Source organism: Haliotis rubra, unplaced genomic scaffold, assembly GCF_003918875.1.
Source record: "Haliotis rubra isolate DU_JTF1 unplaced genomic scaffold, ASM391887v1 Scf130, whole genome shotgun sequence".
In the NCBI taxonomy this organism is placed as follows: domain Eukaryota; kingdom Metazoa; phylum Mollusca; class Gastropoda; order Lepetellida; family Haliotidae; genus Haliotis; species Haliotis rubra.
In genome coordinates, this window is record NW_025765226.1 from 1,684,106 (window position 1) to 1,708,282 (window position 24,177).

General features: G+C 39.2%; 2 protein-coding genes and 1 long non-coding RNA gene across 8 annotated transcripts in view; 2 read left to right on the top strand and 1 right to left on the bottom strand.

Annotated features, from left to right (window-relative positions):
- The window catches only part of LOC124267286, a 61,466-nt gene extending 56,110 nt beyond the window's left edge, over nucleotides 1-5,356 (top strand). For both annotated transcript variants that reach the window (XM_046702202.1, XM_046702203.1), the window contains exons 22-24: nucleotides 776-938; nucleotides 2,341-2,477; nucleotides 4,834-5,356. In XM_046702202.1, coding sequence (XP_046558158.1) covers nucleotides 776-938; nucleotides 2,341-2,477; nucleotides 4,834-5,038 — 505 coding nt within the window. In that variant the 3' untranslated portion in view covers nucleotides 5,039-5,356. The remainder of the gene's footprint in view (nucleotides 1-775; nucleotides 939-2,340; nucleotides 2,478-4,833) is intronic.
- A 197-nt stretch (nucleotides 5,357-5,553) lies between these two features.
- Nucleotides 5,554-7,351, top strand: LOC124267292. Of its 2 annotated transcripts, XR_006895999.1 has the most exons (3): nucleotides 5,598-6,789; nucleotides 6,913-7,036; nucleotides 7,068-7,351. It is a non-coding gene; the product is annotated as an uncharacterized LOC124267292 (long non-coding RNA). The 2 variants fall into 2 exon arrangements; XR_006895998.1 differs by lacking the exon at nucleotides 7,068-7,351 and having other exon boundaries at nucleotides 5,554-6,789; nucleotides 6,913-6,952.
- Nucleotides 7,352-17,484: 10,133 nt separating this feature from the next.
- On the bottom strand, nucleotides 17,485-24,084 carry LOC124267289 (nuclear transcription factor Y subunit alpha-like). 4 transcript variants are annotated; one of them, XM_046702208.1, is made up of 6 exons: nucleotides 24,043-24,084; nucleotides 22,796-22,977; nucleotides 22,293-22,611; nucleotides 21,814-21,869; nucleotides 20,825-20,947; nucleotides 17,485-19,514 (listed from the first exon to the last, which is right to left on the bottom strand). In XM_046702208.1, the coding sequence occupies exons 2-6, from the start codon at nucleotides 22,964-22,966 to the stop codon at nucleotides 19,200-19,202; spliced, it is 984 nt and encodes a 327-aa protein (XP_046558164.1). In that variant the 5' UTR covers nucleotides 22,967-22,977; nucleotides 24,043-24,084; the 3' UTR covers nucleotides 17,485-19,199. The 4 variants fall into 4 exon arrangements, with proteins under 4 accessions (XP_046558164.1, XP_046558166.1, XP_046558163.1 ...); XM_046702210.1 differs by having other exon boundaries at nucleotides 22,796-22,972; nucleotides 23,955-24,076; XM_046702207.1 differs by having other exon boundaries at nucleotides 23,955-24,076.
- Between the last annotated feature and the right edge of the window lie 93 nt (nucleotides 24,085-24,177).

The following is a 24,177-nucleotide window of genomic DNA, read 5'->3' on the forward strand; positions in this document are numbered from 1 at the left end:
CTGTATGCAAGTTTACCTGGTAACCAGTACTGGATGTAAGTTTACCTAGTAACCAGTACTGTATGTAACTTGACCTGGTAACCAGTACTGTATGTAACTTGACCTGATACCTGAACTGCATGTAGGTTGTCCTGACAACCAGTACTGTATGCAAGTTTACCCTGTAACCAGTACTGTATGTAAGTTTACCTGGTTACCAGTACTGTATGCAAGTTTACCTGGTAACCAGTACTGGATGTAAGTTTACTTGGTAACCAGTACTGTATGTAAGTTTACCTGGTAACCAGTACTGTATGCAAGTTTACCTGGTTACCAGTACTGTATGTAAGTTTACCTGGTAACCAGTACTGTATGTAAGTTTACCTGGTAACCAGTACTGTATGCAAGTTCACCTGACAACCAGTACTGTATGCAAGTTTACCTGGTAACCAGTACTGTATGCAAGTTTACCTTGTAACCAGTAATGTATGCAAGTTTACCTGGTAATCAGTACTGTATGTAAGTTTACCTGGTTACCAGTACTGTATGTAGGTTTACCTGGTAACCAGTACTGTATGTAGGTAGTACTGACAACCAGTACTGTATGTAAGTTTACCTGGTTACCAGTAATGTATGCAAGTTTACCTGGTAATAAGTAGTGTATGTAAGCAACTCTGGAAAGCATTGCTGTATGCAAGTAGATATGGCTACCAGTACAGCATATTGGTAGTCCTGACAACCAGTTTTTGTAGTCATGTAACGCATCACTGATATATAAAGCTTCATGTCTTTCAAGGTTGGATGCAGCAGGGAGGGTGAAGATCACTGATGCGGCTTTCTCCTGGGACTTCTATCCAAACGAATACATGTACGACAGCCAGAGAGATCGATACTTGCCTGTCCGCTGGATGGCCCCTGAGAGTCTAAGTACTGGATTCTATGACAGCAAGTCGGATGTGGTTAGTGCACTGATATTCTACTTATATTTTGTTAATGATGATTTTGCAGCATGTCATGAGTGCGTGCATGCGTGTGTGGTTGAGTGAGTGCGTGGATGAGTGAGTGTGTGGGTGAGTGAGTGAATGAGTGAGTGACTGCAATATTCCATCCATACCATGGATGCCACTAAATAGTTTGTCTGGACCAGTCAAACCAGTCACAGCATCAGTCAAATGATTATCTGGTCCAGAATCAATTATTTACATTTATCTTGCCTCACACATAAATGTCGTTTTCTGATTGGCTGAGCGCTCTTCTATTAATTTTCAATGTGACCTGCTTACAAGCGAGTAGCATTTTCTATGTACTCCGCTGGGAATGCCGAACTCATTTGGTACTTCGTAGTAGTAATTCTTTATCTTGAATAACATTGAATCACATATGATGTAAGTAAATTATCGATGTTTTGCAAATGCAAATCGATGGAAGGGAGATAACTCTAAATTTGTTTTTCTTGTTGTCTGGTTGTCTGGTACACCATACTATGATCCGATACCCGTGCTTCAAACAGTTCAAAATTACCAATGAGGTGTGCGGTAAGATAAATATGTTGTTCACTGGTCCCTCGGGGCCCATGGGCTGATGTACGCTTGATGTTTCTTTATGTTCCCCTCACCCTTCGAGCTCAGGGAACATAAACAAACATCAAGGGTAAATCAGCCCTATAATATCCCCCTCGAGACCAGTGAACAACTTATAAGGACTCCTATCATATACTTGGAATATTGCTCAGTGTGACATTTACAACAACAACAGCTGGGCATTTCATTACATCAGTGAGAATCACTAAGATTCACATGAGCAAATATCTGTGACTTATTACACACAATCATTCTACCATTTTGATTGTCACGATATGGCTGAGATATTGCCGATGTGACGTTAAATATTAACTCACTCACTCACTCTACCATTTTGAGTTAGATTTAAACAACCCTTGAAGATCCAGGTTAGAATTGGTCTTCACTAACCCATGCTTGTCGTAAGAGGCGACTAACGGGATTGGGTGGTCAGGCTTGCTGACTGGGTTGACACATGTCATCGTGAGAGGTGAATAACATTATCGGGTGGTCAGGCTCGCTTAAGTAGTTACGCATGCCATGGTTTCCCAATTACATTTATCAGTGCTCATGATGTCAATCACTGGGTTGTCTGGTCCAGACTGCCGCCATAGAGCTGGAATATTGCTGAGTGCAGTGATAAACAACAAACAAACAATATTTAAAAGATTTACAGACTGCCGCCTTAGATCTGGAATATTGCTGAGTGATGCATTAAACAACAAACCAACAATATTTTATTAATGATCATCCAGACTAAGCGAATGCATCCTCTAAATCCCAGTTGTTTTTTTGTCTGCAGTGGTCATTTGGGGTCCTGATGTGGGAGCTGATGACACGGGGGCTGGTGCCGTTCCAGGAAATCGCAGATGAGAATGTGCAAGACGCCATCGTGGAGGGCTTCCGACTGGGAAAACCCCAGATGCTCTCTGAAGACTTGTACGTGGAGGACAATGAGCTCTTTAACTATCCTTTTATTAACAAAGTCTTCTTTCCTGCAGGATTCAGCGGCGGTGGGGTAGCCTAGTGGTTAAAGCGTTGGCTCGTCCCGCCGAAAACCCGGGTTCGATTCCCCACATGGGCACAATGTGTTAAGCCCATTTCTGGTGTCCCCCGCCGTGATATTGCTGGAATATTGCTAAAATCGGCGTAAAACTAAACTCAGTCAGTCCTGCAGGATCCACCAGTTGCTTTATGTTATCACAAGTGGTCCATTGATAATTGTAATATTATCGTCAGTCAAATTCTCTTTAAGAACCGTTCATAATTTATGGCTAGGGTAGGGTGGTGTGGGTGTGTGTGATGTGGATTTTTAGGGGGGTCACCCATTTTGTTCTGGGGAAGTAGGGGGGTCATCCATTTTGTACACAAACACTGGGGTTTGGGTGTGTGTTGGGGGTGTGTGTGTCGTTCACATTGTACACGATTCTCCATATAAATCATCAATACACCTCCTCTAGCATTAAATTATGAACGGTTCCTTATGGGTTTTTGAATACATTAGAAACAATTTGTTGCCAACTTCTAATCTGGTGAACTTCCCATAGTGGAACATCATGTAAAGGATAACATTGTCCGAAACACAAGCCATCTTTCAAGAATTTTCAATGTCCATGTAATGCAACACAGGTGGTTATAGCTCGAGTAAGAGCTGCCATCCACAAACTTGTGTCTGGAATCCAACGTTGACATTTCCAAGATAGATTGAGAGATTCTATTTTATTTCAATGTTTGAACAGCTTTACAAAGACCACCATGCCCAATAGGCTTAACCTGTGTGGCTGGAGCGAAATAAGGTTTATGGTGATGTTAAACATTCTGTTCTGATGGACTTTTCTCTACAAGTGTGTCTGCATGCATGTTAATAGTGTGGAGCGTTATAGTACTCACATAACAGAGAAAGCATGCTGCAGTATAATAGGGCATGCTACTTCTGGACTATGCTGGTTCCCGGCTCCCTTTGCGCCCGCCAACTTGCGATATGAGAGACAGGGCCCATCTTACTTCCGGTTCCAGATTTCTAGTGAATCAGTTCTAGTTTCAAATCACGTGACCGCCAAGTATGGCTTTACTTGACCAGACCAAGTGTACAACCATTCTTGGCTGTCAAGCTGTTGATAGTCGTAATAGTTGGCTAATTTGGGGATGGTTAGATCGGAAATTTGTTATTCCTGCAAGGAGTCAGTTCCTTACGGCCAACAACCATGAGACCATTTGAAAAGGTATGAAGCGTTGTTTGTCACCGGAAGTACTAAGGTCTCACAAAGTGCAGGGATCTACAGGGAAGTACCGTGTTGTAACAGCTTTTGGTATGATGTGGCTGGGGTTGAACTCACTGGTGAGATGTCTTATCCTATAGAGGTGATGAAATGGCTGTGGTCACGAACATAGATAGAATAGAATAGAATAGAATAGAATAGAATAGAATAGAATAATAGAATAGAATAGAATAGAATAGAATAATAGAATAGAATAGAATAGAATAATACTTTAATGCCTTTTCAGGAATTTGTGTTACATCAGCAGAGCTACTGACACATTAGAGAGATACCAAACATATTTACATAAATTCTTGATTTAGATATCTTCACATTTGTTTAAGAGAGATATGGTACTTGGAATAAAGGATGTACGGGCTCTCTTAGTTTTCACAATTGGAACTTTGTATCAGCGGCCTGAAGGGAGAAGGTTGTATTCTAGTTGCTGTATCAGGATCTGTTTAATAATGAAGGAAAATGCAGAATTAGGGTTTTGCAACTTTGGTTAAAACCGCAACCAGGGATATGGTGCTGGCAGATCAAGAATTGCAATTAGTGTGGGAAGCCAGACACAGGTAAGGGTCTGCCATCAGGGTGGAGAACCCAAGACAACTAGGTGAGTGAGTGAGTTTAGTTTACGCCGCACTCAGCAATATTCCAGCTATATGGCAGCGGTCTGTAAATAATCGAGTCTGGACCAAACAATCCAGTGATTGACATCATGAGCATCGATCTAAGCAACTGGGATACGATGACATGTGTCAACCCAGTCAGTGAGCCTGACCTACCAATCCCGTTAGTTGCCTCTTATGACAAGCATGGGTTACTGAAGATCAATTCTAACCTGGACCTTCACGGGTCCTAGACAACTAGGTTACCTAGGGGTGATTTTTGATGGTTATGGGAAGCATTGTGGTGTTACTCAAGATTAAACAATATTCCTGCTTTATTATTGGAAAGGAACTAGACATCATGGGCTTCATGATGCTGCTGCTGCTGCTGCTGATGTTGCTGATGATTGACACTGTTTGTTGCAGATATGAGCTGATGAACTCTTGTTGGCATGCAGAAAACGAACACCGGCCATCATTTGTACGAATTCAACAGGAAATCTCGTCCGCCATGTCCGACAGATCATCCATGAATGAGAGTCTGTATGTGAACCAGGAAAGCATCCAAAACATCTACATCAACAGCGATGAGATACAACAGATCGGAAACACCAAGAACAATTATCGCTAGGCTACATGGTCATGTGAGCATTATCAGCAGCTGATGTACAACTGAAATGCATAACGTCTACTCAACCAAAACGTTAGTGTGCTAAGTTTATCCTTGTCTTTCAGTCTCAGACTGGTCATCCTCCATAATCTCCAGGGTATACGTTACGATCACTCTCCACTATACCCTGGATGCATCCACGGCATCACGGAAGCTTTTATTACCTCCTTTGGCTGGCTTTGTATCCAATCAGGTGTCTACGATGGAAAGTTGAGCGAACCAATCACAACTCACTTTCGCTTCTTAAATTATCTAGCTGTTTAAACTTGGCAACACAGCAGAGGTACTCTGAAAGAGGTAGAAGAAGTTCTTTTATATATTTTTTGAAAGTTTCAGATCTGTCAATTTGTCTATTATTTCCTCAAAAATTTGAGTGGCACTGCGAACAAACCTTCGCGACTGCGACCGCTATCTTTGACACTGGCAAGCTTGGATGTAACAGCGGCTTAGCTGATTGGCTACTGTGAGAATGCGAAGCCAGCAAAGGGAGGTAATATAATCATTGGGCCAAGCCTTCGATGCATCCAGGGTATAGTGGAGAGTGATCCCAGACAGTCTATTATGTAAGTAAAGACATACATTCCTCCATGGTATGTGAGTTTAGAAACTCCTCGCAGTGGTAGGTGTTGTTGATTCACCGGTATGACCATATTCACCAGTATGACAATATTCACCAGTATGACATTATTCAGCGGTATGACAATATTCACTGGTATGACATTATTCACCGGTATGACAATATTTACCAGTATGACAATATTTACCAGTATGACAATATTCACTGGTATGACAATATTCACTGGTATGACAACATTCACTGGTATGACAATATTCAACAGTATGACAATATGATGAATACTGATGCTTATTCAGTTCTACTGAGGTAATGACAAAGACATTGCTGAAGGGGGGTCAGCAGGTGCAACTGTGCAGTTAGAGGAGGCAGGTCAAAGGTGTGTGAAACTAATTAATGCTAATAGGAAGAATTGTTTACTTAATCTGTCAACTGTAGTTTTCAGGTATACTTTCTGCTATAAAACTTAATACTGATATGAACAATATTTATTTAATTTAAATGTATCAAGTAAAAATAATTATCCAACTTCTTTGCATTTCTTTTGTGGTTGAGTATGTATGATGTTAATTTCAAATTCAAATATTATGAAGTCAAAATATTTTAAGGAGGGGAAAGTCAAGAATAAACCAAAGATAACCAAAAGTTAAAGTTGTAAATATATTGATGCATATTTCACCTCACGTGTAATCACACTATGAACCACTGTACAACACTAGCAGCATAATGTCACTCGCTTGTATGAAGTCATGGACTATGTTCATCAAATTAAATTTCAAATATTTAGAATTCAAGTACATAGTAAAGAGAAGGGGTATTAAGAATCAAATGTAATTTTTCAAACAATTTGGTGTTGGTGGATATTAACTGTTGACACTGATGGTGCACAGAAAGCATTCCTTGTCCTCTTAGAAAGGTGAGGTTACATTCCTTAAGCTCTTAGCAGGGTGAGATCACATTCCTTCTGCTCTTAGCTGGGTGAGATCACATTCCTTCTGCTCTTAGAACGGTGAAGTAACATTCCTTGTCCTCTTAGAAGGGTGAGGTTACATTCCTTAAGCTCTTAGCAGGGTGAGATCACATTCCTTCTGCTCTTAGCTGGGTGAGATCGCATTCCTTATGCTCTTAGAACGGTGAAGTAACATCCTTGTCCTCTTAGCAGGGTTAGGTTACGTTCCTTAAGCTCTTAGCAGGGTGAGATCACATTCCTTCTGCTCTTAGCTGGGTGAGATCACATTCCTTCTGCTCTTAGAAGGGTGAGGTCACATTCTTTATGCTCTTAGAAGGGTGAGGTCACATTCTTTGTGCTATTAAAAGGGTGAGATCACATTCCTTATCCCCTTAGAAGGGTGAGATCTCATTCCTTATGCTCTTGGAAGGGTGAGGTCACATTCTTTATGCACTCAGAAGGGTGAGGTCACATTCAATAAACAAGAAGTTGCCATCCATATACTCATCTTATATAGGCCCACATAGCTGGAATATTGCTGAATGCGGTGTTAAACAACCAACCAACCAACCAACCAACCAACCATCAAGGCAGGGTTAGAAGAAAGTTCATGTGTCATGCGCTGGTAGGACAGAGCTACAGATAACGTTTTGGGTCATTGAGTTATGTAACCGCTTGTGTTCATCTCAGTTCGGTATCCTAATTTTCCTTTGAGTAACCAAATATATTGCACCCACCTCACTCAAACTCAGTTGGGTATTTTGCCATTTTCCATTAACTGTAAAAATATAATAAAGTTTAAATGTTGGTTTATGTGTTTGGTATTATATTTGACTAGTAATATGAGAAACTATAAGAAAGACTGTAAGTTGTCAAGTTCATGTGTTGAAATAGAACCTCTAAATACACCTAAGTTATTTTATTTATCCACCGGTACGCAAGTTAAGATTTGACAATGTTGTGTCTACACGTGTGTTAGATGAGATTTATTGAGTATTTACAAAAATTCAAGTGTACCTGTATACTCAATAGACTTAAAAGGAATTGAGTTTTCATGTAAATATTTGCGTAATTTACACAGATACGCAGCTTATCTGTACCTGTAGCCAAGAACTGATATAACATTACCAACTATCTGCTCCTCTCTCCTGTCAGGCACTGATATTGCTGTATTGAGCTATGAGGAGAAAGTGTATACACCCTATACCCTGTACCAGTGCTTTTTCAGGCGCTGTATCCACACAAGACTTCACTATTGGTTATGTTCATATCTTCGGTCCTTCACAAAGTGTAAATACATACTGTCAGTCATCTTCATTCCTGTCCCTCAGTTAAATACTGTCACATATACTGCTTAAAATAGTTAGGGATGTGACAGATTAACTAAGAAACAATTGGATGGTCCTCAACTTGTTTGCGTGGTATACATCAAAGATAGAAGTCGTAGGAAACAAATCAGACTTCAAGTGTACATTGAATGTCAAATGATTTTATGTTTATAGACACCAGAGTGAAATTTGTTAGTGTAAGGGCCTTGATTAAAATCTTCTGATCCTCATGGACGGGGCTTTTTGTAACAAAAAAGCCAGAAAACTTTTTTTCAAATGATGTTTTTGTTGTAGTTATAACTCCAGTGTTGTTTGACAGAAAAAATATATTCCAGTGTGACATATTCTAACCATGATTGGGGCGGTGGGGTAGCCTAGTGGTTAAAGCATTCACGCATCACGCTTGAGAAACGGGTTCGAATCCCCACATGAGTACAATGTGTGAAGGCCATTTCTGGTGTTCCCTGCTGTGATATTGCTGGAATATTGCTAAAAGCAGCGTAAAACCATACTCACTCACTATCCTAGATCTTCACAGGCTTGTAATATTGTGAGTAATAGTAATTTGTCAGAGAAGCAAAGCAGTTTGCACTTGTTACTTCAAGTTACTGACACATATTTGAGTGTAGCTGATGATTTATCATATGCATCAGGATTTCATCCAAATTAAGCCAATAAAGAGTAAACCTTGCAATCAACTTTTTATGGTGACATAGTGAGTGAGTGAGTTTGGTTTTACGCCGCTTTTAGCAATATTCCAGCAACATCACGGCGGGGGACATCAGAAATGGGCTTCACACATTGTACCCATGTGGGGAATCGAACCCGGGTCTTCGGCGTGACGAGCCAACGCTTTACCCACTAGGCTACCCCACTGCACCTATGGTGACATAGACATATTTTGTTAGGTGTAATATACTAATATCTTCACACATTATGTAAATCAGCAGTTTGATTAATAAATATATTCCTATGGAAACTTACATTACATTACATTGTTAGGGCTTCATTTAAGGAATTATCACTAATTTTTTTATTGGTATATGACAAAAAACTTAAAGATTTTTTTTTTTTTTTGTAATGTATATTTGGAACAAGTTTGAAAAAATATCACGGGTAAAAGAACTGTTTTTTGTTCTTTTACTTGTCAGACCACAATGCAAAGAATGTTACCACTTAAAAGATGTGTACCATGGTATGTGATATGTACTGTATATATTGTATGTATGTGATATATATATATAAACATGCATTTCTTACAGATGTCAGTATATGGAAATGTAGGATATCTTTGATGCAATTCAGATGTTGAACATATAGATTTTGCACACATAGATAGATGTCAAGCATTTCAACAAGAAAAATATAACGTTACATTGTTCATGAATTATGCAAAATGTTAGTATGAAATTCATCATGGTGAAATATACAACCAATCTGTAAGCTCTACATTATACACCCTGGCCCACGGCCTTACAGTATTAGTGAAATAAACGTATCTAACATACAAGTTTGCACTCAACATGCAGTGTTTGAAACTATGAATCAAACTTGCTTGGGCTGTCATTTGCATTGTGAATACTGGACTGTGAACTGAATCTGAATATGTAGAGAACTCTAGGCATCAGACAGTTCAACTCTGACATTTATAACATTTATTACAGTGTGACATATGCTCTTGTTGTGTTTGATTCTGTTGTGTTATTAACTATATTAAAAGAGCTAATCATTTTTAGTATTTTTAGCAGGTGGTGTGAGAAAGACGTGTTGTTTTAATATGTTTTGTACCTTTACAAAGCTTTAACGAGTGTCATTTGTGTTATGTTGTCTATATTCAAGCCTTGTGTTGATATCAAATATCACATGAACTGGAATAGTCAATGGTTGATTTGTTAACAGCTGATCTTGATCGAGTCAAATTGGGTAAAGATCCTGTGCCAAATGAGTGTCAACTACAATCTGACTGATGATTTAGATGTCATTTAAAAACATGGGAAAAACTATTAGTGTATCTAGAATTTATGAAATAATAACTTGAACCATTACAAACTAGGTCAGTGAAGATCAGCCATTACTACAAACATCAGTGGTATGGACAAATCAAGAAATGTCAGGTAATATCTAGGATTCTTGAACATCCTGGCAGGAGTAAGGAACAAAACCCAGCAAAGCAATTTGTATTTTACTCCACTGGGCCACCCAGGATCCTATCTCAGTATTATCAGAAATTGTGCCTCCATCCGCTGCTGGTTCTGTGTTCTGTCAGGGCCGGTGGGGTAGCCTAGTGGTTAAAGCGTTCGCTCGTCACGCCGAAGACCCGGGTTTGATTCCCCACATGTGCACAATGTGTGAAGCCCATTTCTGGTGTCCCCCGCCGTGATATTGCTGGAATATTGCTAAAAACGGCGTAAAACCATATTCACTCACTCACTCTGTGTTCTGTCAGAGAAGATACTTAGTTCCTTACTTTGCCAAAATAATCCTAACCAGGATTGTCTCATATATAATAATATTTGCACTAATATAGATGCACAATATTCAGAATATTTACTGCTTTGCCCCTACAGATGCACCGCCAAGAATTAATCCCAGGGACCTGTTATTTATCTTAAGTTTGTTTTAAACATATACTGTTTTCTCAGTTTGACATGAAAACAGTGAGAAATAATAGCAATAAAAATTCAGGCAGAATCCTATGCTAGTATCATATAATGGTCAACTTAAAATAAAAGTATCTTTTACAAATTTTGGGTAGTTGAAATTAAATCGTTTTGGTAGGTCAAAAAGGAAATATGTGGCTAAACATTGGATTTTGTTTGCTTTAAGCAATATGGATTGGTGGTTGTTGGAAGATAATTGACACTTTTGAAAGTGCAGATTGTTAATTATTTTAAAAGTAACATTACATGTACTAGATGTATGTACATGACAAAAATTGGTTCTCTCGTAACATATATGCAGCAAGTATTTGAGCAATTATTATTTAACATGTTACTTGCTTTTTGATTTTCATTGTTATATCTTTATATTTTTCTAATCAATCAAAGATGGAACCACTAAAAAGAGACATATATTTTTATGTATTTCAAAAATATTTTATTTGTTGAATATATAACTGAAAAGATATGAAATGAGGAGGCTCATCAGTGGTCTGTGACTCAGACCTGAACCAAATATATCCAAGAAAGCCCATGCAAGTCTACAATATATGGCAAGTCTAGATTTCCACAGTTGAAAATGGACAGTCTCTCTGGGTTCCTTTCATTATAGTTTATGCTTATTTTTAATAAAAAAATCTGTAAAATATGTTCATTTCAGAGACTAGATGTTAGTCTAGCTCATCAGCTAACACCGCCACTGTGTAAACAGAATCCAGGAGACCCTATAATTAATCCTTGCGGTTGAAAATTGTACGAATTGCTGAATTCTACTTGCCATGATGGATCCAGTCTGCTGATGCATGTTATCTCATGAACGTCATTACTTCATATTCATTTGTGTAATCTTGTTTGGTGGAAGTCTTCCATCATGGTAGATGATGGTAAGGTTTTTAGCCGACTAGTAACTGTGTAGGTTGTCGAGCAGGATGCCTCAGCACTGCGATGCTTTGAATTAACATGTACATATAAGTACCTACTAATGAAGGGGGGATTCGTAAGATGTTTCTTGCAGATTTAGTATTTATTTTGTATTTATTTGAATAAAGATCTTATTTTCTTGTACATAGTGTCTGGTGATGTGCATCTGCTATGTTGAAAGTATTTGGAGGGCATGATCCCCAAATCTCTTAGCCAAGACAAGCCTAAGCTAATGTTAAGTATTTTGAGGTTATACAACATCAAATGTTTTCCCATAGACTTCTATAATAACATTAGGTGTTTTTTTAAATCATCCAGGCTGTCAACAGCCATTCCATGTGCACATAGGTACAGTCTGGCCTTTAAACTACAATAAAACACATATTCTGGCTAACATAGCCTGCCAATTGTCCTGAGCACAGGAAGCTGAACACATCAACCCCAGTTGCACACCAAATGTCACCTACTTGAAAATATCTGTACACACAATAGGCACAAGTCAAGGTCATAAGGTGATAAAAATGATAGCACTAAATACTTAAAATTGTGGTCAGTTTTAATTACTGGATGGAGATGCTTTTAAAAAAACTAAAAATCTATCATATCTCTTTCTCTTCAGATGTTTACATACACTACTCGCTCAGGGAGCATGTGATTCTGATTTAGTCTAGTGGAACCTTGAGGAATGAACAGCAAAATGTCTTTCCAAAAATGATCTCAATACTATGGCTATCTTCAGCACTCTTTGAAAAACCCGCCCTAAAAGAGTGGTGTGGACAGACCAGGCATTTTCTGGCTTTGGAACCCTCACCTGCACATCCTGGCTGGACCTGGAGTGAGTGAGTGAGTGAGTGAGTGAGTTTAGTTTTATGCCACTCAGCAATATTCCAGCTATATGCGGCGGTCTGTAAATAATCGAGTCTCGACCAGACAATCCAGTGATCAACAGCATGAGCACCGATCCACACAACTGGGATACAATGACATGTGTCAACCAAGTCAGCCAGCCTGACCACCCAATCCTGGTAGCAGATATTGCTTTAATGCAGCGGACTCAATGAGCAGACATACACTTCAAATCATATAAATAGCTAACACTGTTTTGTGTTGTGCACACCTCCTTTAACAAGTACATCGAATTGGGAATGAGAACAAATGCATTGATATCAAATATTTTATTTTCTGTAGGTTACTGTACAATTTGTACATGACTTGTTCAACATGATGATACTTCATCTAGCTGCTATGCTGTAGTTTAAACCTGGGACGACAGTATTCCACAGATCTGGAATACCACACATCACAAAGGCAGCTAGGTAATTTCTGTTAATTGTGCAACGTGACACTGATTCAAAGACCCTGTTCAGCTTCATATTCTTGCAATACATGTTCAAATGATCCAAAACTCCCGATCCACTACTACTTATGTTACAAACAGAATGGAGCATGGGTCTCTCACCCAGTTAACCTTAGTCTTTGAAAAACAAATGTAACGCAATCATACCACTAGGTGCATGATAACTGTACAATCAAAACCTTCATGGTATATCCTAAGCTCCTGACCATATTTAAGCATGGTAGCACATTCAGAAATACTTAAATTTCATTTTAATTGGTAAACAAATGAGTATGAACCAGGTAAAACAATCACTGCACAGGATGTACTGAAGTCATTGAATCTCCTAAGTTGTTTTAACATAGGGATCCTAAATGTTAAACTTTCATCATAAGTGCTATAACAAGGACCCTTTTACTGTAGTGTTTATGTTCGAACACTGTCATTGGTTGAACAAAGAAGAAAGATAGCTGAGGTCTGACAGTAAATAACCAACCTGCCACCAATCTATGTTCGACAGTGCATGATTAACTGATCTCACATTGTGTAATTTAATCCTCGATATAATAGGCTCTGACAACATTGGGTACTGGGTAAATTAAGCAAGTTTTGTGTCAGCGTAGATAGTTCTGTCCTCAACCTAATGCATTCTTGATGATCTGAGTGTTTCACACAGTGACACCTAGACAAAGCTACACAAAACATTCCCAATATGTACAAGTGGCAAAACATCATGGAAAATATTACATTTACTGTAAAATCAAAGAATATATCTGTTCTGAACTCAAGCAACCCTTTCAGTACCTACCCTAAAACAGAATTCAGGACATAGTTCATTCACACAGCTACCATACTAGGCGATACAAATAATTGATTTTCGAACAAAGGCATCATAACAACTCAATTTTCAGCTAAAATGTATCCTTGTGGGTTATACCACAGCATGGGGATGTTCTTTTTCCAAGTGAAATACTAGTTTCTATCACCACACACAAACACAACTACATGGGTGATCTCCCTTTGGATCGTTGGTTTGTTTGACGCCACACTTAGCAATATTCCAGCTATACGGCAGCTGTCCGTAAATAATCGAATCTGGACCAGATAATCCAGTGATCAACAGCATTAGCATCGATCTAAGCAAGTGGGATACGATGACATGTCAACCAAGTCAATGAGCCTGACCACCCGATCCCGTTAGTCACCTCTTATGACAAGCATGGGTTACTGAAGACCAATTCTAAGCCGGATCTTCACGGGTCGTTATCTCTCTTAGAAGAGGGTCATCAGGACAATAAGTAATAACTTAGCTATGAAAATATCTGGTTTCATTTAATTGGGATGAACACTGCCTTGATTCTGCTCTAGCATGGTTCTGAGGACGCAAGGACAAAACAATTCAAAATTACACCATTTAACTGATGTTTAGACATAAATAACAGCAACAAAACACTTTCCACAATCATAAGAAACTTAAGCTTAGAGCTGACACTGCTGATCCAGTCTGACAATTATGAGCTTTTGTTCATGAATCAATCAGTGATGATAAAAGGTATTTGCAAAAGGCAAGTGTATCCCAACTCTCAGTGGTGGCATCTATCACAAACACATGCAAAGGCAAGTCAAATGGTTACCTGGCAAAAAATACACGGGAAGATGTGGTACAAGTCAAAGAAAAGGGAATTTCCACATTTTGTCATTGATCCATCAAATTTGGAAATGTCCTCCAAATGTAAGCATGGACTCCCATGCATAAATCTAAGCAGGGAGTGTGCATCTGTATCAAGAGATGAAGGATTCCATCTGGTGAATATCATGTATAACTCATAGTAAAATATATATCATGACTCGTACTACTGACAAGAGGAATTCCTCCATGGTCATCAAAAAGTTTACTCAGGTTCTCTAAAATTAATCCCCAAATTAGAATTTTTTTAAAGAAGATACATTCAAACCTTACAAAACAAGCATTGTCACTAAGGTGACATAATCCCCCGCCACAAATTATCAAATCAAACTTAAAAAGTAATGAAAGTTTAAGATGAAGTTAAATGTCAATAAAAACATGACCAGTCAACCTCTCTTGATATCTTGCTCTTTAGTTGTTCAAACACACAAATATTTTCAAGACTGACTTTGACCTTGACATGAATGTCATAGTGTATGAAATATGCAAAAATGGTACTAAAGAAATTGCTTATTGAAAAACATTCAAGGGAAGTCTTGAAAATCTATGAAGAAAATCCAGTGAATTCAGGTTAACATGCTGAAATCTTCAAAGTGTCGCAGTGACCTTGAAAATTATGTTAAGGTCACCAAAATCGACTGGGCCTTGCACTTTCCCTAGATGAAGCTTGGTGTCATATATGAAAAAAATCCAGTGAATGTTTTTTGCGATATCTTGCTGACTATCTTAACATGCAATTTAACATGCTGAAATCTTCAAAGTGTCTTTGTGACCTTGAAGATTAAGTGAAGGTCACCAAAATCGACTAGGCCTTGCACTTTCCCTAGATGAAGCTTGGTGTCAAATATGAAGAATGTCCAGTGAATGGTTCTTGAGATATCTCGCTGACCATCTTAACATGCAGGTTAACATACTGAAATCTTCAAAGTGTCGCTGTGACCTTGAAAATTAAGTGAAGGTCACCAAAATCGACTGGGCCCTGCGCTTTCCCTGGATGAAACTTGGCGTCAAATATGAATGGTTCTTGAGGTATCTCGCTGACAAGCATAACATGCAGGTTAATATGCTGAAATCTTCAAAGTGTCGCCATGACCTCGATAATTATGTGAAGGTCACCAAAATCGACTGGGCCCTGGGCCCTGCGCCTTCCCTAGATAAAGCTTGGTGTTGAATATGAAGACAATCTAGTGAACGGGTCTTGAGATATCTCGCTGACAAGAGTAAAATGTTAAAGTCCCCTTGTGACCTTGAAATGAAGGTCAAGGTCACCAAACCTGACTGGGACCTTTCTTATACTGTGATGAACCTAGGTGCCAAATATGAAAAGAATCTAGTCAACGGTTCTTAAGATATTCCAATTAGGTACGGACGGACGGAGCCTAATACTATATCCCCGCTTTGCTCTAAACGCTGGCGGGGAACAATTAACATTGTTCATCAATGGACAAATCATATTTAGTATGAACACTGAGCCAATTACAAACTGTCATACTTGCTTCAAACTTTACTCAATCACTGTTATAATACCCTTACCTACCCGGTAACTGGCAGCTTTGACATGGAAAGTATGAAAAACAAACTTCACACAAAAAATGCAACATAAAATGTCAATGCGAGGTCTGTAATAAATCGCACCATATTAACCTAGTCTGGAAAGGTTTTGGATCTTTCTAAATGGTACCATAAATAGGTGTTTTACTAATCCTGTTGTATGTCTAATGACCCTTTGGGTATTGTCTATCATTATCCCCTCAAAGTATATCGTTCATTTTACCATAGGATACTACTAATACTGACTAGAACATTCCGTTCTTGTATTTCTTCAAATAAGTACACTTAGATTCACACTCAAATTCAAAACCGGGATTATTTCTTACAGAATGAAATAGCATCTACAAAGTAAATAACAGCTATATATCAGATGCCTTCTGCCTTATTGGTAGGGGGTGAGCACAAGTTCCTTCCTCAGTAACATTTGTTTTCCAGACATCATTTTAAGCTGTCTCACTAAATTGACAGAGAGAGATTGGTGGCCCTCCCTACAAGAAGTCATCATGATAAAGGATTTCATAATGTCATTACGAAATGACAGCTGTAGATTAATGTTATGAATTGATTATTTTACTGGAACACCAATGATGTTTATAAAAAAATAATAAAAGGAAGCCCTGGTACAGTTCATTATCAGAAACTGCAGTAACCTAGAATCGCCAATCTTCATACACTTGCATGGGCTGTAGTGGATATTTTTCTGAGATAGCAGGGGTCAACGAAGTGACTAACTCCTTTCATACAGTGACAGTAAACTCCAAAATATTCTAGTCATATTCAAGGAATCAGGAAAAGAATGGTTAATATCATTAGCAACCTGGTATATTACCACACAAAAAAGACCAATAACTTATTTTAAATATACAAAAATCAATGACCCTCCCTCAACAAGTTGCCTCCCTTCCCCTACAAAGCCGCAATTCTTTAGACAGCTTGCTTACTACTTTTTCACAGGGTTGGTACAGTTTTCCATGGTGTGTTGTAAGTTCAGGTACAAGCTTGAATTTTATTTTTCTCACAAAGAATTTGAATGAAAATTTACTAATATAAATTAGGAAAAGATAATTGTGCTTTTTTTCATGATCTTTGCCAAAGAGTCATGGTTCTTTATGCCCTCCCTTGATTTCTTCTGACCATTTCTCACTACCAACAAATGAACAGTCCATAAATCAGGTCATTATCACAAAAAAAGGCGCTCCAGCCAACTAATCCACAGGTTTTCGTTGTTGCCTATGACATGTTGCCATGAGTTCTGTGCTAGGATACGAACCACAGGGCTTTGGATACAAAGTCGGAAGCAGGAGTGAAACGGAAGCAAGAGTGAAACGGTATACCTTGGTATTAGTAGAATGACAGTATTTTGTCTTCGGTTCGGTATACCATAATGCAATCCCAAAATTTGGTGTTTTTGTACCGTTATTTCTATCGAGTCATAAAATGACAGTTTTGTTCATTCAAAATAAAGATTCTGGTTATTTTTTGTGCATGCTATTAAACAACGTAAGGTTAGGCTCTTGTTATCAATTGTCTGCATTATGATCATATCTCATATATCGGACCGAAACAGACCAAACCGAAGGCTTTGTACCACGGTAAGATGGTACCATTCCACCCCTCGTCAGAAGCCTTGTCCACATGACCAAAGAGGTTAACCCCATCAGCAAGAAGAAAATACTTTCCTTGCCTTCATATTAGTGATAAATAAGAGGTACTGGCAATGTTGTTTGTCCTTTAACAGCCTACATGAAGAAAACTTTCTCACTAGCATAACCTTACCGTGCTCTGTCAACAGTGGTACAGGCAGTCTATGCTACAAACATTTGCATCTACTAGCCCCAAAATATCTAAAAGCATTATTTCCAGCAGATTCTGTTATTTCTGAGCTGAGCTTACTTGACCCGAGTGAACTCTACTGGACCCAGGCTTCAGACTAGTGGCTAGTCGCTGACTGTATTCATACACATATCAACAGTGTTCTCTTCAATCTAGTTTAGTTTTCGTGCAAATGGATATTGGGCCATGTATCAAAATAGGAATAAACAGACGATTTGGTGAAAGATGGAAACAAAATAATGTCAGTAACTACAATATATGATCATGTTTGTTGAAACACTAATGTAAATGTCATGGTACTTATTGCTCTGCCCCTGATGTCTTGACAGATCTCGATATGGCTGAAATATTGCCGATGTGACAATAAATTTTAAATCTTAACTTGACAGCTTTAGAAATTAGGGGTGGACTGTTGTCCTCCAGTTTTGTTGGTATAATCTTTGAATCTAGAAGGGACTCCTAATCTTTGATTCTTAACAGTATGGTTATATCCAAAAATATCTTTCCTTCTCCATATTTAAACAGTGTTAACCATCACGTTCCGCCTATAGGACTGTGCAGTGTGTCCATCCCTGTAGGACAGCTGTAGTCATATAGTTGTGGATCAACTCATGATAAACCTATCTTTAACTACTCTCTACTTTGAGCATCTTGAGATATAATACAACAAAGGAGCATGCAATTTAACAACAGATGACCGAGGGCAGGAACCCTCGACATGATATAATACAAATGGAAATGTCTGCACCATTGTCTGATAAATGTACAATACAGAAGTTGAGGGCTGACACGATGCACATGGCTACTAGTGACACCAGGGGGGAGATCCACAAAGCATTCGTAACACTACGATATTTGTAAGAATGTGATAAACTATATACTTATGATAGTCTGTAATGCTACAGACATTTGAGTATTGGAACCGAAGTCGGTAAGCTCGAATAAACTATGAATATGTCCAAATTGCCTCCCTGACTTCAGTCATTTATATATGTTTCCCATTTAATACCAGCATTGTTTTGTATCCGCGCAACAAGACTGACTGACTGAGTTTGGATTTACGCCCGCTTTTAGCAATATTCCAGCAACATCACGGCGGGGGACACCAGAAATGGGCTTCACACATTGTACCCATGTGGGGATTCGAACCCGGGTCTTCGCCGTGACGAGCCAACGCTTTAACCACTAGGCTACCCCACCGTCCCCACGCAACAAGAGACATGTATCTGGTCATCACATTGATACCAGTGAATCATTACAGCCCCAACTTCAGTTCATTAATTTGGTTAATAGCACAGTAGAAATTGTATGTACAATTCTATAAACATGTCGACAGCATCTGTAAGATGTCCCACCACAATGTCTGTACATCTCCTATGTCCCGAGGGTTGTAAGCATCTCTGCAGCTTGTCCTGTGTGGTGAATGACTGGGCCTCCCTCTGAGTGTAGCACCTGTGTTTCCTGAAACACCTGGTGATTGTTTTTTCCATCAAGTGGCTTGATGTTGGGGGCGGGACCGTCCTCTTCTCCTCCGACAAAACCCCACCTGATCCTCTCTGTCTGTTCATGGCGTGCCGATGTCGCGACTCATACAGGTATTTCTATGGACAGGAGAAAAGAGTCATAATGTGTTTTCTAATCAAGAAACCTTAAAGAGTATTCAACAATTACACTGTAAAATCAATTCTGTCAAACTCAACATGTGTCTCACTTGAATGGTACAGACATTTCAAGCAGTAATGACTATATATTACCTGTGGGAAGTACTGCCATACAATCTCTGCCATCCATTTGAGTGAGTGAGTGAGTTAAGATTTTAAATCAGGCATATCGTGACTAAATCAAATTATAGATTTTTAATAATTAAAAGTAAAATACAAACACCTGTCAACGAAGGACAGTAAAACAATTAGGCTATCACAGATATTAATTTAAAACAAGAAATTAAATCTAAAACAGTTTAACTATAGATATCTGTTTGATATTCTGTTGATTAGTTTTCAGAATATGAATCTGGAAATTTCTCAAAATATTTTTCAAAGCTTAGTCTGGATTATAAGTGGCCATTTTGAAACATGGGCCATAAAACCTGAAAAGCTTCTCTTAACTTCCTGTTTCTCATTACACTGGTTCACAGTTCACAAAAGGCTGGGCTGACATGACCCGTACTACGATGACTCAAATCTGTGATGTAGTGGTACTGGTAGTGAGAACTAATATCTGATTTCAATAAGGATAGCATAATACTATTATGCTCTGAATCTACACATATTATTCTAAAAAGTCCTTTTCTAACTCTTCTGACAATACTAAAGTGGTTCCTAGGCACTGGTCTGTTGCTGTATACCTGGTTAAGTAGCCAAGACACCAACTCCTCTGTTCATACAAAGGTGAGGTGAGGTGAAATTGGGTTTTACGTCGTGCTTGAGAATATGTCGCTCATATGACGACGTGCGTGTGTATGTGTATGTGCGGCTGCTTGTACTAGCCCAGACTTAAGCTGGTTTTATAGTGCTAGCCCACTGAGACACCATGCCGCAGTGAAGCATGAATACCCCACTCAGACACATTATACTGACTCCGAGCCGACCAGTCCTTGTTATACCCATTAATGCCGAACGCCAGGCAGGGACCAACAAGTACCTTATTTTAACGTCTTTTGGTATGATGCGGTCGGGGATCGAACCCGCGACCTTCCGCTCTCCGGGCGGACGCTCTAGTCTAACCACTACACCACGGAGACGGTCGTTCATACAAAGAGTGAGTGAGCGAGTATGCCTTAATGCCGCCTGTAGCAATATTCCAGCAATATCACAGCGGGGTTTGACAAAGAGAACGCTGTCTGTCAGTATCACCTGTTAGCATGTGATATGATATTTGCAAAATAATGACTCATTAATGAGTAACCCACCTGTCTCTCCTTCGGGATCTTTCCTAGAGATTCCAGTTTGGCTCTGGCCTGCCTTCGTTTCAGTATCCGATGGTACTGTTTTGCATTCACATAAAGTGGCTCATCCCCTGACTCAGAGCCAGGCTGCAATGTAAAACCATTCAGTATTTCTATACATCCTATCAAAGTTTCTATGCCTCTAAACAATGCAGTGTTCGCGAATAGTGTCTGACCCTCTGACAAATCCGGCAGATTCGCCAATGGTCCGATAGAAGTCTACAACCCACCAGCCCCAGTGTCCGACTGTATATTTCACAATGACTTTGACTGAAGTTGTTATATTTGACATGTGACACTTGTTTGCTGTTAATTTTACTTATGTTTGTAAATAATTTCAATGCCAATTATAAGAAATGTTAAATCTGAAATGTGTGTTTAATTTTATTCCAAGGGTCCTGTGAATTTTCAATGGGTCAGACAGACATCTTAAACTTACAGGACCCAATGTCCTGTTACTTTGAAACATCATTCGTGAACACTGACAATGTGTCATGTTTCTGGTCTTATGGGTCAACCAAAAACTGGTGAGGAAAGCCAGATGATCAATACTTTAGTGTAACCTACTAGCTCAGGTATCATGTTGACAAACCTAAAAATAAGAAATGTCACGATACAGTGTTGAATGTATCGATAATTGTATCGTCTTTGAAAAGGTATCCATGCATCGATGTATCGTGGCATCCCTACTAAAAATAAAGTCCAAGCATTTCAGGGATTCAAACCAGACCCATGGGTTTCTAAGTTACCAAGGGATGCAACTCTGGACAGGGAATTCAAGCTCCTTTGATGAATTGGAACCTGTACCCCCAAATCGTAAAAGAATTTTATGTTGCAGGTGATATGGTGTGTTTACATTTGACAATCAGTAGTTGACAAAATTGGTGGAAGAAAAGACTGACCATGCTGACTGACAAAGCCACCCATCACACAAAATGACAATGTTTACGTACCATGGGTAGTTGTTGCCCTCCTGGTTGTTGTGACGGGAGATTGATAACTTGAATACCTTCAAGAAAACATAACCAGTTACGTTTCATACTTCCACCACGACCAATCTTGAAGTTGAGTAACAGTAACACAACAAAGTAGTAGTGTGTTAGAGATTAGCCCTAGTTTAGGGTTTGAGACTGACGGGATGGGGTGCTCAGGCTCGCTGACTTGGTTGACAAATGTCATAGTATCCCAATTACATAGATCAATGTTCATGCAATTGATCACTGGATTGTCTGGTCCAGACTCGATTATTTACAGATCGCCGCCATATAGCTGGAGTATTGCTGAGTGCTGCCTTAAAGTACTTGAACAGCAAACAAACAAAACAGACAGGTCTTAATTGAAAGGATTACAGCTTTGACATGTAAAAGCTTCAACACACTTTCCTGCACTCGTATGCAGGTCTATACATGACAAAACGTGTCACCATGGTTACCTTGTGGCAGCTGTACTGGTTTATTGTTGGCATCCACCAATACAAAGGATGTCTGTCCATTGATAGTAACTTGGTTGAGGAACAGCATCTGGGGGATTCCCCCAGGGTTGATGGTGGTGGTACCATTTCCTTGTATCACTGGTTGTGTGCCTATAACATTGGCCCCCTGTTGGACAACCGAGGTTGGCTGGACAATCGTTTGACCAGTAGAGGCAATCACGTTGGCAGCATTGGCCACAACCTGTGTAGATGGTGTTGATGCGAGAGAGGTGAAGGAAGAACCACCTTGCGTTGTGTAGATAGTTTGAGCATCTGATACCTGAAGGAAAATAGCAAGTAAGTGAATGCCAAACACTTTCGACACACATTGTGTATTTTAAAAAAATCTGCACTTGTTTGCTATGGGACAAACACAGAACACTTGGACATGCTCTGCACTTGACTTCCTCAGAACTTTATGCTCACAGGCACAGAAGGCTGACCCTGTATGATCCAAGACGTACCTGAATGACCCCTGGCTGGCCATGGAGCTGGGCAACCTGCACTCCATCCTGTGTTATGTACTGGATACCCTGCACATGTTGGACGGCCTGGCCGTCTTCAGGGTTGACCGTTACTGTGAGGGGCTGCTGACTGTCTGCTTCATACACTGTGTACTGTTCAGCCTCGGCCATTTCTCACTGCTCTACAAATAAAACAGTGCTAGAAAATAGAGGGTCTCTTGTGATTTCCTGACATAGTATTTGAATCAGCAGACCCCCCTAAATTCACATGCTTAACATTAGATTCATGACAAGGACCTCTTGAATTGTATGCCCTATTCTGAACACTGTAATTTATGGAGGCATAAACCCATACAAGTACAGATGAAGATGTGAAGAAAAAATCTTGTGACTTCCTGACAAGGGTTTTTTACTCACAGAAAATGTTTAGGTAAAAAAATGTAAAAGGTACCATTTATATAACTGAAAATTCAAAATACATTCATATTTCATGGAATGTATTCTATGGTCAAGGCGCAATGTCTAACAAAATCAGTGACAAGTGAATGTGATATTAGTGTCTCTTGCATGATCAAAGAGTTGTGCTATAAACATTGTTTTTACACTTAAGCAAGAAAATAGTCCACTGGATGTACAAAGTGCTACACACATCATTCAATATTCAATTTCCTGGAGACCAAAAGGAACTAATCAGCCATTTTGATCTGCTATTCATGATACAATATCAAATTTGCATCTTTGTCAACTTCTATGCTCGTATGATTGCATACGATAGAATTTTAGGTTTTAGTTAGTTCATCCGAAGAGTAGATGATGTTTGAAGAAAATAGTCTGAGAAACGTACGCTATACACAAGTACGTCATAAGGCTAATCATCAGTCAAAATAGCGACTGGGTGAAAAGCGTAAAGTTTTGCCTTGAAAAATGCTTTGAAACTTCAAAGTTAGTAACAGAACCGGTGTGAGAGTGTTGTGGTTAACTATTCTCGCATGCATAACGGTACAGTGACGAAAGTGCAAAACAAGAGAGACCTAGATATGGGTGCCGACATGACTGAATGGATGCCGTTTTGTCTGACATGGCGAAGGTTCGAATGGTTGAGAAAACCGTCCTCACACTTCTCCTTCGACATCTTAGAAAGACAACTAGGGTTAAATACCTTCAACAAGCATCCAATGAGACTTGTTACTCTTTACTGGCTAATAGAGTCTATCAGTGACCAATCAGAAAGGAATATTTGGATTTACCAATGCATGGGCTTCCCCTGTGGTTATAAATATGGCGCAGAATTTGAGCACACAGATTGATGACGTATCAATGAGGTCAAAATATTATAATTAACTTACAAATATTATCCATATTGCGTGGGTATTTTTAATGTA

What these genes read in the sequence shown, in the direction of transcription:
- LOC124267289 (XM_046702208.1), bottom strand. Translation starts at nt 22,966, where the DNA reads ATGGCCGAGGCTGAACAGTACACAGTGTATGAAGCAGACAGTCAGCAG. An exon ending in ACCAGTACAGCTGCCACAAG is followed by an intron (nt 21,870 to 22,292) that starts GTAACCATGGTG and finishes GTTTTCTTGAAG; the next exon opens with GTATTCAAGTTATCAATCTC. An exon ending in AGATCCCGAAGGAGAGACAG is followed by an intron (nt 19,515 to 20,824) that starts GTGGGTTACTCA and finishes TCCTGTCCATAG; the next exon opens with AAATACCTGTATGAGTCGCG.